This window comes from Quercus suber, unplaced genomic scaffold (assembly GCF_002906115.3).
Source record: "Quercus suber isolate HL8 unplaced genomic scaffold, Cork oak 2.0 scaffold_107, whole genome shotgun sequence".
Lineage (NCBI taxonomy): Eukaryota > Viridiplantae > Streptophyta > Magnoliopsida > Fagales > Fagaceae > Quercus > Quercus suber.
This window is the reverse complement of record NW_027069572.1, coordinates 1505321-1522283: the sequence shown is the minus strand read 5'-3', so window position 1 is coordinate 1522283 and position 16963 is coordinate 1505321. Positions and strand designations below refer to the sequence as shown.

Sequence of the window (16963 nt, the reverse complement as noted above, 5' to 3'; positions counted from 1 at the left end):
CACTACTGATATAGCTATTTGCTGTGGCCAAACCGAGGCATTTGCAGCAGCAGTGTTTGCAAGTAAGCTCTTTGCTATTCTTGTTAGTTGATGTTATTATTTGAGTCAGCTTTTTCAGTTTTCGAATACATATGTGATTCTCTTTACTGCTATGCTATGTAAGGACAGTCATAGACCGAGGTGATGAAGTTGTACTTTTTGACCCTTCATATGAAACATACGAAGGATGTATTGCCATGGCAGGGGGAGTCCCAGTAAGCTTCTTATTATTACTTAGGGTTTAAAGTCTTTATCATAGATTATAAGTTAGTCCTGCTGCATGTTAATACCAAGGGTACTTGATACTTTTAAATTCATAATTACTTACTACCATTAAAAAAAAGGAAATGACAGGTATTTGTGGCACTTGATCCTCCTCATTGGACCTTGGATCCTAACAAACTCATGAAGTCTATTACTGGGAGAACAAAAGCTATTGTACTGAACAGGTGAGTAAACTCTATGAAGGGGACACAAAAAGTAGTTTTCAGAAATTGTACTCACTCTAAAAGCATTCTTCCAAAACTCACAGTAAATTTATAATCAATGGAATAGAGATTCTGGTAGAAATCTAGAATGCATCCTTTTTTTTTTTTTCCATAATCTGAGTGAAAAAAGCTATGACAATTGATGAAGTTTGATTAGAATCTTGACCATAATATTTTCATAAGTGATTTGCTGGACATGCAGAATATCATTCCTATAAGGATTGCTGTAGGACTACTTTCATGTTGTTCTACTTGTCTATCTCCAAAGTTTGTTCTTACCTCCACCTTGTCACAAACATCAAATAAACATAATTCACAAGAAAGTTTCTATATTCTCTCTGTTGATGAGGCAATAGGCACCATAGAATTGGGGCATGACTTGCATGTTTTTCTAAAGGACAATGATTATGAAATATTGATGATTACAACCATTAGTCTCAAGCTATAGGGAAATTTAAAAGAGAGAGAGAGGAACATGGCAAGTTTTACCCAAATTAATTGATTTCTTGGGATCCATCTGTCATATATAATAATAATAAGTGGAATTACATGACAAATTATTTGCAAAGAAATGCTATATTTGCATAATGATTTAGATATGTGCTGATGTAAAGTTGTGCAGTCCTCAGAATCCTACCGGCAAAGTTTTCACTAAAGATGAACTAGAGATTATTGCTGGAATATGCCGCGCAAGGGATTGCCTAGCTATAACAGATGAAGTATGATGATATACTTTGGCTTATCAAACTTGATCTTGCATGAATGGATTATATGATCATCCCATGGCATCACATGTATCCTCATGGTCTTTTGATTTATAGTGAACATTTCAAAAATTTGTAAGCTGTTTGTCCCATCTTATAGTTCATAACCTGACTTTTTTTGGGGGTGGGGAGGATGTATGTATTTTACACCCAGGTATTGTTTAAATTAGTGCCTTTGCGAAACATGGCAAAAAGATGGAATGCACACATGCTAAGAGCACGTATTCTTTGTTGTTAGACTGGATGCCACCATAAATTTTGATTTTGAGCCAACCATCACAATTGGATTGGTGTGATATGATTGTGGCTGAAACAATAATGAGAACTTCTTCTGCATATGGTTTGGCTTATGGTTAATAACTGGATGTTAGGGTATGTGATTGTTTTAACCTTTTTTAGTTAAAAAGTGAGATGGTATTGATATCCTAAAAAGGAGGTAGAAGAGGAAGCAGAAAGTAACTTGCTAATAAATGAAAATGTAAAAAGGATTAAGAATATCACTTGCATTTATAGAAAGTTTTGAAAAATGGGAGTTCCTCTCTCATATTCTCATTTCTCATGATGGCTTGTTGCTGTTGTGTCTATGCCATGTCCAAAGTTACAGTATTACTTACTTTATAATCTGATATATGTACTCTGGTTATATCGAATAATATTTTTTAACAAATTGCAATCCCCATTCTTTCTTAGCTTTCAATAAGCAATTGTATGCTTTTTGGCTGACAGTGCTGACAAACAAGAAAGATTGAATTAACTATTTCTATAATATCTAAAGATTTTGTCTTCTACTTTGTTGATGTTTCCGCAGGTATATGAACATATAACATTTGACAACGAGAAACACATATCCCTTGCCTCATTTCCAGGAATGCAAGAGCGAACTATAATCACATCTTCCTTGTCTAAAACTTTTAGTGTTACAGGTTAAGCTGACATCCTACACAGAAGACTTCTAATTTAAGTTTGTTCATGCTGGGAAAATGTTATTCTTTATTCATATTTCTTGGAATTTTTTTATCTTAACTTTTAGCTATTGTCCTTTACATCCTTTGTAGTACCCGATTTTCAATTTTAGTTTTAGTAACTGGTGCAGGTTGGAGGGTTGGATGGGCAATTGCTCCAGCTTTCATCGCCTCTGCAATCAGAAACATTCATGTTAAAGTCACAGATTCTGCTCCAGCACCTTTCCAGGAAGCTGCCTTGACTGCTTTGAGAAGCCCCCAGAATACTATGAATCATTGAGAAGAGTAGGGTCCAAAGAGCAACTTTTTAATTCTTATCTAGTTCTGTGAGGTTGATAGTCCAACTTCACTCATTTATATGATGTAACTGAAATGTAACATCACAGCTATGCCATTAATTATTATTCATGATTGACTACATTTCTGCTTTGCTCAGGATTATGAAGCAAAAAGAGATTACATTGTCAAGTTGCTTGCTGGGGTTGGTTTTAAGATTCAGTTTAAGCCTCAGGGTTCATTTTTTTTATTTGCAGAGATTCCTGAAAATTGCCCCCTTTCTGATGTAAGTGCTTTTCTACTTTGTTGGTGTAATCATTTTAAAAAATTACAAGAATGGGTTACCATTGTTTCTGTTCATTTCAAATTCCATTAGGTCTGTCATAAGCAGTTATAATTTATAGCAATCCTGAGTGAGACTTATTTTGCTAATGCATATATTTATTCTTTCAGTTAGAATATGTTAAAGAATTGATACAGCAGGCGGGAGTAGTGGCTGTTCCAGGTCGTGGATTTTTTCATACAAATTTATCCTTGAAGAAATCTTCTGAGGTAGATCATAGCTATCAGAAAAGATACATCAGGTTTGCTTTCTGTAAGAGTAATGCTACTTTGGCTGCAGCCGCACAAAAGCTTTTGCATTCCAAAGGTCTCACTCAAGCTTGATTCTATTCATAAAAGGGATGCTTGATATTTAGTTTGTTTTAATTGAGGAAACATAAGTGTGACAGGGATTAAATGAAAAGTGCTTCAGCCAAGAAAAGAGATTTAAATTCAGAGTACTCTCTCTTGTATTAGTCATTAATATTCAACGCAAACATTACATTTTTTTATTAATCTTCCAAAAGGTGAGAACCAGTAATATTTGCCCAACTTCATATAGTGAGTTGCAAAGATGAATATTTATGCCTAAGGAGAGGGCAAAAAATATATAATGAAGTCAAAAATTTCTAATAACAAGTCAGATGATCTACCTAAAAACCTAGTATCCAAGGTGATGAGGTGGTGGTGGAAGAGAAGTGACAAGTGAGTGGAGGAATTGCATAGAATATGGTGTTCTTGTCAATGCCAGCTTGCCTTTCACCGGACAAAGCCACAAGTGCTGCAACAAGACCTGAATTTCATGCAAGGTTCTCAGCTCTGTGTAACAATAGTTGGAACTTATCTCGTGGAAACCATCACTGTTGAATGTCCCTCCCATCTCAATCCTTGTCAACTATCATACTTGCTTTGGTTGCTAGCAATTGATGCCGCTCTATGTTGCACATCTTGTGGGAAACGATCACCAAAGCCAACAACATAACTCATATTTCAAGGGTTCTTGCCGAGGATGTAACCAACCTGGGTCCTAGCAACTTCAACTAGTACTTCTTCGGGATAAAAATCAGGTCCGCAATACCATTTACGCTGAGATAGAATGTAAGATAATGACCGTATAGAGTATAGTGTAGTTAAGAAAGCAGCATCGCTACAAATTGAAGAGGCCGAGGCCTTTTATGATTTAACTGGATTAAACCACCTTTTGTTCTGTTGAAGCTTTAGAAAAACTGGTAGCTATGAGCACTAAGTTTTGTCTATCCCGTTGTGAAATCTTAATAATTAATAAAGGATAACCGAAACCTAGGAACACTCTTAGGCAGCTTATTGTCCCCGTTAACTACAAGACGATCTTGACCTTGCAAAGAAGCATCAATCTGATTGGCTAGAAGAGGATTTGTAACAAGTTTACGATAGGAAGAATTCCAGTTGCATGGTACAACCAAGGTCCACTCCACCAAAACTCATCCAGTAACAAGTGGAACTATTACTATAGGAAGGTGGAGATGGGCGATGGGTCTACACCTCCAGTGTAGTTTTCATCTTGTCCTTTTGTAGCAAACTCAAAGACTGTCAGCACCATGGAAGAATTTCTTTTGAGTACTCCATGCTGTCTTTGAAAACAATGAATGCAGCAGCGGTCTCTGTAGCGAGAGCTGGGCACGTAGCACATATTAATGCAGGCCGGTTGTAGTCAATAGCTCAGGAACATGTTTCAATTTTCCCACCTGGGGAGCCACCATCTGCTCCATCAACAAGTGGAGCAATCTTGTCTGTGGAATTTGCTGAGGAACCAAAGGCCTTGAGAAGGTATTCTCTGCCCAACTTGATGATGAACCATGGCCAAAGATGCTGAGAATCATATAGTAGCCACCCGGCAGCTCATCTTTTAAGCAGGAGTCACCTCTCCATGAAACATTATTGTTCTTTGGGAGTCTTCCAGCTATAATCAAAACGTATGAGAAAAAATATCCTACCAGAATCATTGATTCCATTCAACGCCTTTCTCAATATAGATTTCTGATTTCATCATGAACATAATATAATGTTTTCTATTTTTATGAGATATGGGTCTGTAGGTCTGTGTTTGTCTCATTATGTGCAGTTGTTATTTGTATTTCTTTCTCAGCATAATAGCATGTTATTTGTAGTTCTTTCTATCATGAAAAAATTGGAACAACATAATAGCATGTTTTATGAGGTATGGGTCTGTAGATATATATGTAAGAAAAAATAGAAGTTCCAGATTAACTTTACAAATAAAAGTACAGGTCTGTAGATATAGATATGAGTCACAAATAAAAGTTCTTTCATAAAAATTATATATATATATATATATTAGAAAAAATAAGAAAAAAAGATGCTAAAAATTAGTTTGATTAAATTTATTTGTAATTTCAAGTATATTTTTATTAATGAAACAAGTAATTTTATTTTAAAAAATTGTAATAGTTATTGGGTAAATTAACAAGAAGTAGAATTTTACGGGGTAGGGCGAGGCCCTAAGGGGCAGGGATGGGAAAAGAAAATTTTCTCCGACATGTGGGCGAGGCAAGGTAGGGATGGGGCAAGACAAGACGATGCGGGGCGGGGGTGAAAATCTCATCATTTGGCCCTGCCCCGCCTCATTGCCATTCCTAACCTAGGTACTGTACATGCAAGTTAGATTATCAAAACTATGTAAAAGAATGGGTGATGCATCTAACAGTACATTTAAATGAAAAAGCTTAAGAATAATAAAAATGAAAACTTTAACACTTTGATGTCGAGAGAAATAAAACTATTAAAAAACATAAGATGGAAAGTAAAGAAAGTATGAGAAGATAGGTGGAAAACCCTTTGAAGGGATGAAAACCATGAGTGAGCAAGGGAAGAATGTCCCTTACTTTGCAGAGCTCTCTATTATGTTAAAGTCAAGGTTTTTATACAATGGTGATGTTCTTTCCAAAGAAAGCCTTTTTCTCTACCTCAATTTCCTACCCAAACTTTCTGCCTCTTTCTTTGTCTTTTTGGTTCTTACCCTTATTGTTTAGCAACATGACCCTCTTATAGTACAAGGAATGTTGTGAGGTACATCAAAACAGGTGTCAACCCTTATTTGTTCATTTCAAACCCTAATACAAGGAGGAGATAGAAAACATGCCAATATTAGGGTAGTGAAACAGAGGGTGTCTCTGCTACTGCATGGGGAGCAAGCCTTAGGCAAGGAAAATGACATTAGGGAAGCCAGGAGTGATACATGTGTCCTCAACAGTTGTCCAGTACAAAATCAGCCAATAAGGGGTGTTCTATAGCATTTGATCATAGGAGGTTGCTATCTCCCTTCTATGTTGGTGCTGGGTATCCATATTAGATGCAAATCTCACTCTTCCCAAGGTGGTCACGTCGTTGGCATGAGACACATATTCTCTACTTTAGCCAATGCCTCTCTTCCTTTCCTCATAGCTAGCCATATTTAGGGCCTGGATCCAGACACATCAACACTCTCACATGTAGGAAGGTTTACTAATGTAACTTATTATTACTCGAATTCACAACTTTTTGTGAATAACTTATTCAAGGTTGGTTTTTAAATGACTAAGTCAAAAAAAAAAAAAAAGGGTCGAACAAACAAAACCAAAACATGTACTAATGAAACTTATCACTTCTCGAATTCTTTACCAGCAACTTAATTGGGGTGGTTTTTTTTTTTTTAAAAAAAAAAAAACAATTGGGGTGGCTTTTGAATTGGCTATGTCAAAAAAAAAAAAGAAAAAAAAAGAGAAAGACGTGTTGGACCTGTTGGTTAAGCCATAGACTTTCCATAATAACTTCAGTTAACACAGCAATATTGTCTTATGCCGGCATCCACTCCAGCCGCAGCCTGAGACAAAAAAGGAAAAAAGAAAATGTCATCGCTGATCGACGTGGCGGAAGAGGAAGAGCAACGCACACCTCTTCTCCACAACCACAACGCAGCAGCATCCACTGATGACATCGTCCCCTCCTCCTCCTCCTCCTCCCCATCCAACGGTCCAGATTCATCCCCTCCCGCCGCCAATCAACGGCTCCACTCTCTCGATGTCTTCCGCGGCCTCACCGTCGCTGTATGCACCCCGCCTCAACCTAAGTATTTCTAACTTTTAACCTTTAAGTAATTATTACTCTACTACCCATTTGGCTTTGACCCTGAAAGTTGAAACTGAAACTGAAACCCACTCACTCAAAATTAGTCTGAAAATTTAGCTGCTTTGTTTAACATTGACAGTTGATGATTTTAGTAGACGATGCTGGAGGGGCATTTCCGTCCATTAATCACTCTCCCTGGTTCGGCGTCACCCTCGCAGATTTTGTGATGCCATTTTTTCTCTTTGGTGTTGGTGTCTCTATTGCTCTAGTATTCAAGGTTAGTATGTTTAATATTAACATGTTATCAATGTAGCTCAAAACACAAGATTTTTTTGCTCTTTAAATTATGCATTTCTTCTATACTCTATGAATTAAGGACTTAAGAAATGTTTTGAAATTGAAATAGACTTGTAATGGTATTATGTTCATTGTGCAGAGAATTTCTAACAAATCAATTGCTACAAAGAAAGTCGTGCTAAGGACAATCAAGCTGTTTATCTTAGGGTTGGTTTTGCAAGGTGTGTTGTTTTTCCTACCCTTTGGCTTGTTCATGACAATGAGCTATGTAGCTCGCTCAATTGGCACTTCCGTCTTCTATTATAATTGGATGGAGAGTAGTGAGATCGATCGTGTGTGTAAATTACCGAAAGGCAAAAATATTGTTTTCGTCCCCAAAGTCCGCATGAAATGAAGTTCGTTTTTCATCGCTAAACTTTAAAAAGTTCTTTTTCTGTTGCTAATCCATTGAAAAATGTAACATTTTCTGTCCTTGAAACTTTAGAAAGATATTTTTTGTCCCTAAATTATTCAAAAAAGTTATTTTTTCATCCCTAAACTTTAAAATGATCTTTCATACCATGCATGTGACCAATAGTTTTGTGCCACTTGTTCACCTCAAGTGTACCTTTTTTTTTTGTTATTTAAAAAAAAAAAAAAGTTGTAATGGTCCTGATTGCATATCAAATTCCCTAATGCTATAAATAGTAACACCTACAAGTAGGATAAAAGTTAACGAGACCGGATGGAAAGACAGAAAGTATAATGTTTTCAATAGTTTAGGGACGAAGACGAACTTTAAGTAAACTTTAGGGGCATGAGCAATGTTTTTGTCAAAAAATAAATCTGTTTTTTGATGAGATTACTGTCAGAATACAACAATTTCGAAGTAGTTTGAATTGAGTCCTAGCTCTCAACTACCTAATGAAATAAGTATTTATTTACAAATTATAACTCAGTAATTACAAGGTGCTGTTTATGTACTTTTGTTTATCGATGCTTTGATAAAAAAAAAAGATTTGGTTTTGTTTGGAATGTATTCTAGGTGGGTATTTTCATGGGCGTAACGATTTAACATATGGAGTTGATGTGGACAAGATACGTTGGCTAGGTGTATTACAGGTAAGCATTATTCAGTTCAACACACTACAAATATTAACACTGTTATACTTGAACAACAAAATATGACAAAGGCCTTGCATACAGCCTAACAACAATAGAGTAACAAAGCCTAGCATGCTCCCTTTACAGAGCAATCAACCACAATGGTAATAACAACTGAGGTTCTGCACTATCTATCAGTGCATCAAACTCAGTTTACCAAATGATTTGGCACTGTATTGAACAGGCAAAGCTTAGCGTTTTGTTGCATAGAACAGACAGAGGAATCCCCCAATAGCAGCATATGACTCTGTTACCGATAAACAATTAAAATTCCCTTTAGCTGCCACTTGAGCCTTAACCTACCAACTAATAGCTTTTACAATATTCTTCTCATTCTTCACCTACTGTCCATGTATACTGGCATTTTTTTTTTTGTTGGCACGAGATATGATTTATGACAGCTCCCAATACCAGCTTGCAAATATTGCAATTAGCCTTTGCCTTGAAGTTCCTCAAGTCACAGTCAACAAATTTGCTCAATAGAACCCCAACAGTCAACCTCAGGCTTCTTAATCAAGCACTTCTCATAATTTCCTTCTAAATGCTCTTGGAAAAAAAAATCACACTCAAAATTGAGGTGATCCTTGCTCTCCATACAATCCCTACAGTAAACACAAAGCGAATCCCTTTTATAACCCCACTAGAGCAATCTAGCATGAGTAGACACTCTATTCCTGAATGCCAACCAGGAGATAAACACATGATTTGGTATTGCAGCAGAGTACCATACTCATTTCCACCAGGTTTCAGCACCTATAAAAAAAAAAAAAAAAAAATCCTGATTTAGAAGGAATCCAGATTGGATTATTTTTCTCTCTCTTGTCTAAACTTGAGGTTGATTACTTTGAATTCCACTCAAATCATCAGACGTTGCCACTCCTCTTGATGCATGCTGGACACTTAAGCTTCCATGCAATGGGCTGCATCATACACTACCATATGGCCAAATCTGGTATAGAGAACTCCAAGTGGATGCCTATTGTCATGCAATAGGGATATGTTGCTGTCATCCCCCACTTCAAACCTTAGAAAGGGCCTCGCTAAGCATTCAAATGTTTTTTTTTCTTACTCTTGAAACTGAAAATTCATGTTCTTGTGTATTACCTCATGTGCACTGCATCAAATATATGCCATATATAGATGATTAAACTGAAAGGGCATGCTTAACCTCAATAGATGAATTGTTCTTTTAGGACTGTTTATTTCAGAACAGATAAAAGTACTATTATCTGCTGGTCTAGTTCTATAAATAGATATTAAGATTCAAAAACTTTTTAAAGCTAACATGCATATTGCAAACGTGTTTACATAATTTACAGAGGATATCAATTGGATATCTGCTGGCTTCAATGGCGGAGATCTGGCTTGTTAACAATGATATTGTTGATTCAGCAACAGCTTTTGTGAAGAAATACTACATTCAGTGGTTAGTTTGGTTAGAATACATAATTCCACTGGTACTCATGTTTTTCACATGCAATTGCAATTCTTAGATATATTTGGAATGCACACTTGTTTTGGTTTTATGAACTGATTCTACAAAAGCTTCAAGAGTGTGCTTCTTGACTGACTTCATGTAGAGATAAAACCATATTTTTTGGGTTTTAACTAAAGAATGGAAGATGGAAGCAGGATGGTTGATCTCAAAATAATTATGGAAATTTTAATAAGAAAAGTGCAATCAAGATGCCAAGTTTTGGTCCTTTTATATTTCTGTTCTTTCTTCGGATATTTTTGCACCTACTTGGCAGTCTTGGGGATGTCAAACTTTAAACCGCACTCTTTTTTTTGGAAGTTTGTGTTATGCATAGCTATGATTTTGAAATGAAGAGACTGAGTTGAAAACATTTTGTATATACTTCATGAATAGGTGGTAATTATTAAAATTTATGATGATCAGGCGATAAATTTTAGGAACATTAACCTCAAATGTTACTTTAAAAAAAAAAAATTATTAAGGCCTTTGAGTTATGAGTCAGATTATTGGCAAACTTATTAACAGGAATCCAATGATATCACATGACAAAAAAATCTAGGGTGAGATGACCTGCATACTTTTTTCTTCTCCTTGTTTTTTTATTTATTTATTTTTGGTTGTGATAACATAGGGAACCTTTCTAAAGAAGAGCCCTTTGGGCTTGCCTCTAGTCAGTAAAACCTACAGGCAATGACCTCACCTGCTAGAATGAGTTGGGTAATCAAGGGGCATTCACCCCTTGTGGGCAATGACCTGCATACTTTTGTAATTCTAATTTTGTTTAGAGTTTCTAGGTCTCTTAGATGGTAGACTTTTTCACGGATGATATGTTTCTCCTCTTGCATTTGAGGTTTTCTAAGTGCTAACTTTTGCTTAATTGTGCAGGATGTTCGCTATCTTACTGTGCTCAGTATACATGTGCTTACTATATGGCCTTTACGTTCCGAACTGGGAATATGAAGATTTAAGCATGAATTTGACTGGTTATGCATCTGGTACTCAAATTGTGAGTTGAATCATATAATTTCTTGAAAGTTTTTCATTGGCAAGATTCTGTCAATATGTCAATCTGTTGATGAAGATAGCCTGAGACTTCCAAATTTGTTACTTTCTAACTGAAGATGTTCTCTTTACTTTTCATATCTTTTCATGTCTGATTTTGATTTTTGAGCAATATGCCATAAAATGATTAGTTGTCAGTATTAATCACTGGATGCTTATGTTGGGCCTATTTTCCACAACTGAGACTTATATTTGATGCACATGCTTCACTTGTTTTGTTGGGTAGGGTGTGAATTGAAGCTGTTCTTATGACCCAATTTCTTCTGGTATGTGTATTGGACATTGATAAATTACCACTTGTCTCAAAAGATTAATTGTTGGGCAATGATGAATTTAATCATCTAACCATTATTCTAACACTTTCTCTCATGTGTGGGCCCAAGCTCCCCCTTAACAAGCTAGACCAAACATGTTGGATTTTTAATTTTTTAAATGGAAAGTAAAGTGGAGACAGAGTTTGAACTTCAAATCACTTGCTCTTATAAATTATTACTTGTCCCAAAAGTTTAAGTTGTTAAGAAATGGTGAAATCAATCATTTTGCTGTAAACCATTATTCTAATATAGATAATATTTGGTTTCTTATTTTTCTTTTTGTTGGATAGTTGGTCATTCAAATTCCAGTAACTAAGTGTGCTTGCAACTAGAATTGTCTAAGTAGTCAGCAGCTTTGACTGCTTGTCCTGGAATCTGATGGTGGCCCTAAAGCACTTCTTTAGGCCTAATTTTTGTCAAATAATCGATTAGAAATGATTTTATTTCATAAGAGTGAGATCTACACTGTGAGAACATGTAATTGCTGTATACATTGAACCATAGTTTTAACTAAATTATGTAAGGAAAGAAGATATGAATCTAGAGATCTATGTTATGGGTGCTTCCCCACATGTTTGCCGACAAGCTAATAGTTGGTCGAAGGTTTGTAGGCCAGTGAAGAATGGAGGGTTAGGCATTCGGTGCTTGAGAAGGTTTAACTCTGCCTTATTAGCCAAATGGTTGTGGCGTTATGGTGCAGAAAATGATGCACTTTGGAGAAGGGTCATTGGGGCGAAGTATGGGAATGAGTGGGATGGTTGGTGTACAAAATCCGTGTTTGGAGCATATGGTGTTAGTTTGTGTAAGTTCATTAGAAGAGGCTGGCTGTATTTTTCTAAGTTCCTTCGGTATGATGTGGGTGATGGTTCTCGTGTGAAGTTGGTGTAGGGATCGTCCTCTTAAGGAGGTGTTTCCAGATTTATATAATATTAGTAGGACAAGGGATGCTTCAGTCTCTGAGGTTATGTGCTTTGCTAATGGGAGAATTTTTTGGGACCTACAGTTTCGTCGCCTAGTGAATGATCAAGATTCACAATCTTTGGATCTAAGGTGCGAGGTGTTGGTTCCGACAAACTTTGTTGGAAGCCGGCCAACAGTAGGGGTTTCGCGGTGAGCAGGTATTATCACTCTCTATCCCCCTTTACCGCCAGTTCCTTCCCGTGGAAAATGGTGTGGCAATCGAAGGTGCCCCCTCGGGTAGCTTTTTTCTCTTGGACAGCGGCTTTAGGCAAGATTCTAACTATTGATAACCTTTGGAAGAGGCATTTTGTTGTCTTTGAGTGGTGCTTTATGTGCAAAAGGTGCGGAGAATCTGTTGATCATCTCCTTCTTCATTGTCCTTTGGCTTTTGAGATGTGGAGTATGGTCTTTTGCTTGTTTGGTATTTGTTGGGTGATGCTGCAAAGGATAGTGGACTTGTTGGATTGTTGGTCTTGTAACTTCAGGCGTCATCGTAATATAGTTATATGGAGGATGGTGCTGCATTGTTTGATGTGGTGTATCTGGCAGGAATGGAATGCCAGAAGCTTTGAGGGTCACGAACGGTCCATTCTTGAGTTTAAGTCTTTTTTCTTTTTCTCTCTTCTCCAACGGTGTTTAGCTATACCATCTTTTTCTTGCTTCTCTCTTCCTGTTTTGTTTGATCATTGTAATTTGGTTTCTTGATGTTTTTGCTTGTCTAGTACATTTCCTATGTACGGGGCTGTGTTTTTCTTTATTATATATACAAGCTAATAGTTGCTGATTGCTTAAAGTCTTGTACATGTTTTTTGTATCCCATTTTGTTTGTGGAACTTATTCATTTCATTTACCTGCAAGTGGAACTATTTTAAACAAGAAATTGTTCAATAGGTTCATTGTGAAGTGAGGAGCAGTCTTGAGCCTCCTTGTAATGTGGTTGGCTTGATTGATCGAGTTATACTTGGTGAACATCATCTTTATCAACATCCTGTGTACAGAAGAACAAAGGTTATTTTTCTTGACCTTTGTAACTGCTATCTTGAACTCCCTATCTATAGGTTCCATTGTTTGATCATCAGCAGGATCTTATCTTAATCTTTGTTTTGCTCAGGAATGCAGTATTAATTCTCCTGACTATGGACCTCTGCCACAAAATGCACCTGGGTGGTGCCTTGCACCATTTGATCCAGAGGGCATCTTAAGGTTTGATAATGGCATTCCTTTTTTCTGTTTCCTTGTATATTATTAACTTATGAACTGTGACAGTTTATAATGTATTAGAGAGAGGGCACTCAAAGCACAGTTAATTTCTAAATACACTGAACAACTTTCTTTATTGCAATTCCACACAACCACACCCCCCCCCCCCCCCCCCCCCCCCCACACACACAAAAAAAAAGGAAAAAGAAAAAAGGCAATGTAAATGTTAAAGCGTTATTCATTACCATCCTCATTGATAGGTGCTGGTTGTTGGTACTTGGTTGCTAATTTCTTTTGCTTACAAATTTTTCCAGTTCATTGATGGCTGCTATCACATGTTTTGTGGGATTGCAATTTGGGCACATACTTGTGCATTTTAAGGTACAATGTTTGTTCTTGTTGCTTCATAACATGTAGGCATAGTTTTAGCTATGTCTTATTGATTTACAGTTTGTCTTGATGCAACTCTTTGATAGCTTTATTTGATCATATAAACTTTTATCTTTTTTCTTCAGGACCAAATGCAGAGGGTCCTTTTATGGTTGATGTTATCATTCCCTCTATTAATTGCAGGATATGTTTTGGAGTTGCTAGGTATTTTGTCTTGTATCTGGTTTATATCTTTTAGCTCTTTGTGAATTTCACTTTTTTTCTTGCAAGTAATTTCTGTAAGGTATATCAGGTGTTCCTTTCTGCAAGCCACTGTATACATTGAGCTATATGTGCATCACAGCAGGAGCATCGGGCTTGTTCCTAAGCATCATCTTTTACATTGTAAGTTCATCATTCTAGATAGTGCTCTGATTAATTGACCAATATCCCCATGATTTAAAAGTGACCCAAGTTTAGCTTGCTATGACTCGTACCATCAGGTGAGATCAAACCGAGTGACCCATATCAATAATTGATTTGTTAAATTGGGAAAATCATGGAGAAAATAGAAGAGTTTACAATCTCTTGATATGGCAACACTGTGACTCAAGCTTGAGTTTATCTTGACCTATTTTTCAAAAAGTTTTATTTATTTATATATGAGGGATGGGGGTTCCAATAAAGGGGTATCTCAATTTTTTTCAATTATAATTAGGTCAAAGGAAAACGTCACTTGTAAGTTCTAGTCATTAGCAATTTCTCTACCATAAAATTATACAACTTGATTTCAACATAAAGCCATGGAATTATCATGGCATACTGAAATAAGTGTGACTTTGGATTCTTTATATTGATTGCAGAATTCTTGACATGTCCAGGAGAAGTGCAAATGTGACCTTAAATTAAGTTTTGCCTGTAGTATGTAGAGATTTTCGTCCTATAAAAGTTTCAAATTCTGAAGGTCATCTCCCTCTGTTGAGAAATCAAAGAAGCTATAGGATTAGAGAAGTTAATCTTGAAATGCACCTAGATTTTGTCTGGCTTTCAGTGTTTTGAGTTAGGATGTAATTTTTAGAATCTTTATATCACAGATGAATGTATTGACTCCAAACTTAGATGGAAGTGTTGTGAAATGATTTTAGAGTTGGCATCATTTTCTACCTTTGAGTGACAGTGCCTGATTCTTAAAGGATGGAATGCCCAATGATGGGAGACATCCTCTGCCATATATTTCCAATCCTTTAAAATATTAAGGTCTTCCATACTCACTGGTTTTTGAGGTTGCTTTCAACCTTTTCCCCAGAATCCACAAACACAGATGGTGACTACGATATATAACACCAATAAATCTACTCTTTGGTTTGATGACAAGGACCTATATGATGCGTAACATTAGCTTGTCTTAACATCTCTGCAATGTGATACATAATGTTCAATTGGAATAATGAGACTGAAATTACAAAAAACATTGCCTGTTTAGTTAAACCATCTTTTAAAAACAAAAAATTAAACCCTCTGTAAATGCAGGTTGATATTAAACATTTCAGAAAGCCCACAATGTTACTAGAATGGATGGGGATGAACGCTCTCATTGTATATGCTTTAGCTGCTTGTGATCTCTTCCCAGCAGCTGTGCAGGGTTTCTATTGGCATTCACCTGAAAATAACTTGGTAATTCTCTTTCTTTGTACTGGGGTATTACTTGTGAGTCACTATGCTTCTCTTTTACAATAAGCATATGTCTATGCAAGAAAAATTGTGGAATTTCATCTTTTTAGTGCACCCTCCAATTGTTGTGTGGAGATTGGAGAAGTTGCTAGTTAATATTAGTTATATGTAAATATTTTGTTCATTGCCTCACTTGTGAAAGTGGATTGACTGACATGCAAGATGGGTACTTCTTGACAACAATATTACTAAAGTATGTATCATCAGGAGTGTGATGTTATTTTGTACTATATTGCAATAGATTTATGCGATTGTTGAACACAATTGATGTATTGGTTGACTTGGCACATTATCTGATAGACAATTTTGGGCCAAATCTGGTGTGCAGGTTGATGGCACGGAATCGTTATTGCAGGCCATGATTCATTCAGAAAAGTGGGGTACCCTGGTGTTTGTAATGCTTGAAATTTTGTTTTGGAGTATTGTTGCTGGTTTCCTCCACATGAAAGGCATATATTTAAAACTATAAAATATAAAGACATGTACATGTTCTATGTTGTATGTCCCCTGTAAATAACAAAATTTTTGCGTGTATATGATTAGCCATCGCTGTGTGTGTACAAATTGCTAGCCTAATTGAACCAAATGACTTCTACTTTTAGCTGGTTAAATGACTTGTAGCATACTTTTAAATTAACTGTAGCATTAAAAGAATTATTTGAAGCACAGCTGTACAAAGATAAAGTGAACAAATTGAGTTTGTTCTTGGAGCTAGAGGATGATTTTGCGGCTGAGAAATGAGGCTTTGCCCTTATTAAAGCATAAAGTGGGAAATGAGTGGACATTTCTTTTTGCGGCATGATGATTGGCACCCAGATGGTCCCCTATTTCAGAAATATGGGGCTTTAGAGTAGCACATGATACTGCAACTGTTACTTCAGCAAAGTTGTCGAGTGCAATTTTAAATGGCCAATAAAATTGTCATTCTTCTAGGTTAGATGTCCTCTAGTTATGATTTAAGGAAAGCTATCTGATGTTCTCATTGTCATTGGTGGTGAAGATCATGTGGAATGGAGGGCTGCTGCCTGTTGTTAGTAATGCAATTTAATTGTGAGGACTTGGACGATGACAACTTGATAAGGGATATTGGGATTTAATTGGTGTGTAAGTTTGTTTGGTTTCCTAAAGTAGTGCCTAAAAATGCTTTTGCAAGCTGGTTGGTAGTGAAGAAAAACAAGCTTGCTGCCAAAGGTTGGCAAATTCGGGGTATGCAGGGACATGTTATGCACCTTCTGTGGGAATAGAACTAAGACTTGGGATCAATTTGTATTTTGAGTGTTCATTCTCTAACAGGATCTACAATCGACATGGTGATCCTTAGGAATGTTTGATCAATGGTAAGTAGGAGATTTACATGAAAAGTTTGAATGACGAGTCAAAAAGGTAAAGGGGAAAGGATTTCAGCATGTCATGACTCATGACTTGAGTGAGGTAGCGTTGCAAGAGTAACTTATCG

At 36.4% G+C, this 16963-nt stretch overlaps 2 protein-coding genes and 1 pseudogene across 3 annotated transcripts; 2 read left to right on the top strand and 1 right to left on the bottom strand.

The window, feature by feature from the left end:
- Positions 1–3: 3 nt before the first annotated feature.
- LOC112034923 (uncharacterized) lies at positions 4–3306 on the top strand (the record flags this gene model as incomplete). The annotated part of the gene is given in 9 exon segments (XM_065775258.1): positions 4–62; positions 169–254; positions 394–488; positions 1150–1246; positions 2100–2214; positions 2385–2501; positions 2504–2538; positions 2690–2815; positions 2983–3306. Coding segments are annotated over 9 exon segments (943 nt in total), but the record flags the coding sequence as incomplete, so codon positions are not given.
- A 181-nt stretch (positions 3307–3487) lies between these two features.
- On the bottom strand, positions 3488–4832 carry LOC112034934 (endoglucanase 9-like; annotated as a pseudogene).
- Positions 4833–6651: 1819 nt separating this feature from the next.
- Positions 6652–16093, top strand: LOC112034960 (uncharacterized). Of its 2 annotated transcripts, none has more exons than XM_024067789.2 (13): positions 6652–6932; positions 7094–7231; positions 7391–7472; positions 8276–8352; positions 9714–9820; positions 10757–10877; positions 13099–13215; positions 13319–13410; positions 13722–13788; positions 13923–14001; positions 14090–14181; positions 15307–15450; positions 15836–16093. In XM_024067789.2, exons 1-13 carry the CDS (start codon positions 6735–6737, stop codon positions 15974–15976), a joined length of 1455 nt encoding a protein of 484 aa, XP_023923557.1. In that variant the 5' UTR covers positions 6652–6734; the 3' UTR covers positions 15977–16093. The 2 variants fall into 2 exon arrangements, with proteins under 2 accessions (XP_023923557.1, XP_023923558.1); XM_024067790.2 differs by having other exon boundaries at positions 6854–6955.
- The last annotated feature ends 870 nt before the right edge of the window (positions 16094–16963 follow it).

What these genes read in the sequence shown, in the direction of transcription:
- LOC112034960 (XM_024067789.2), top strand. Translation starts at nt 6,735, where the DNA reads ATGTCATCGCTGATCGACGTGGCGGAAGAGGAAGAGCAACGCACACCT. An exon ending in GATCCAGAGGGCATCTTAAG is followed by an intron (nt 13,411 to 13,721) that starts GTTTGATAATGG and finishes AAATTTTTCCAG; the next exon opens with TTCATTGATGGCTGCTATCA. An exon ending in ACATACTTGTGCATTTTAAG is followed by an intron (nt 13,789 to 13,922) that starts GTACAATGTTTG and finishes TTTTTTCTTCAG; the next exon opens with GACCAAATGCAGAGGGTCCT.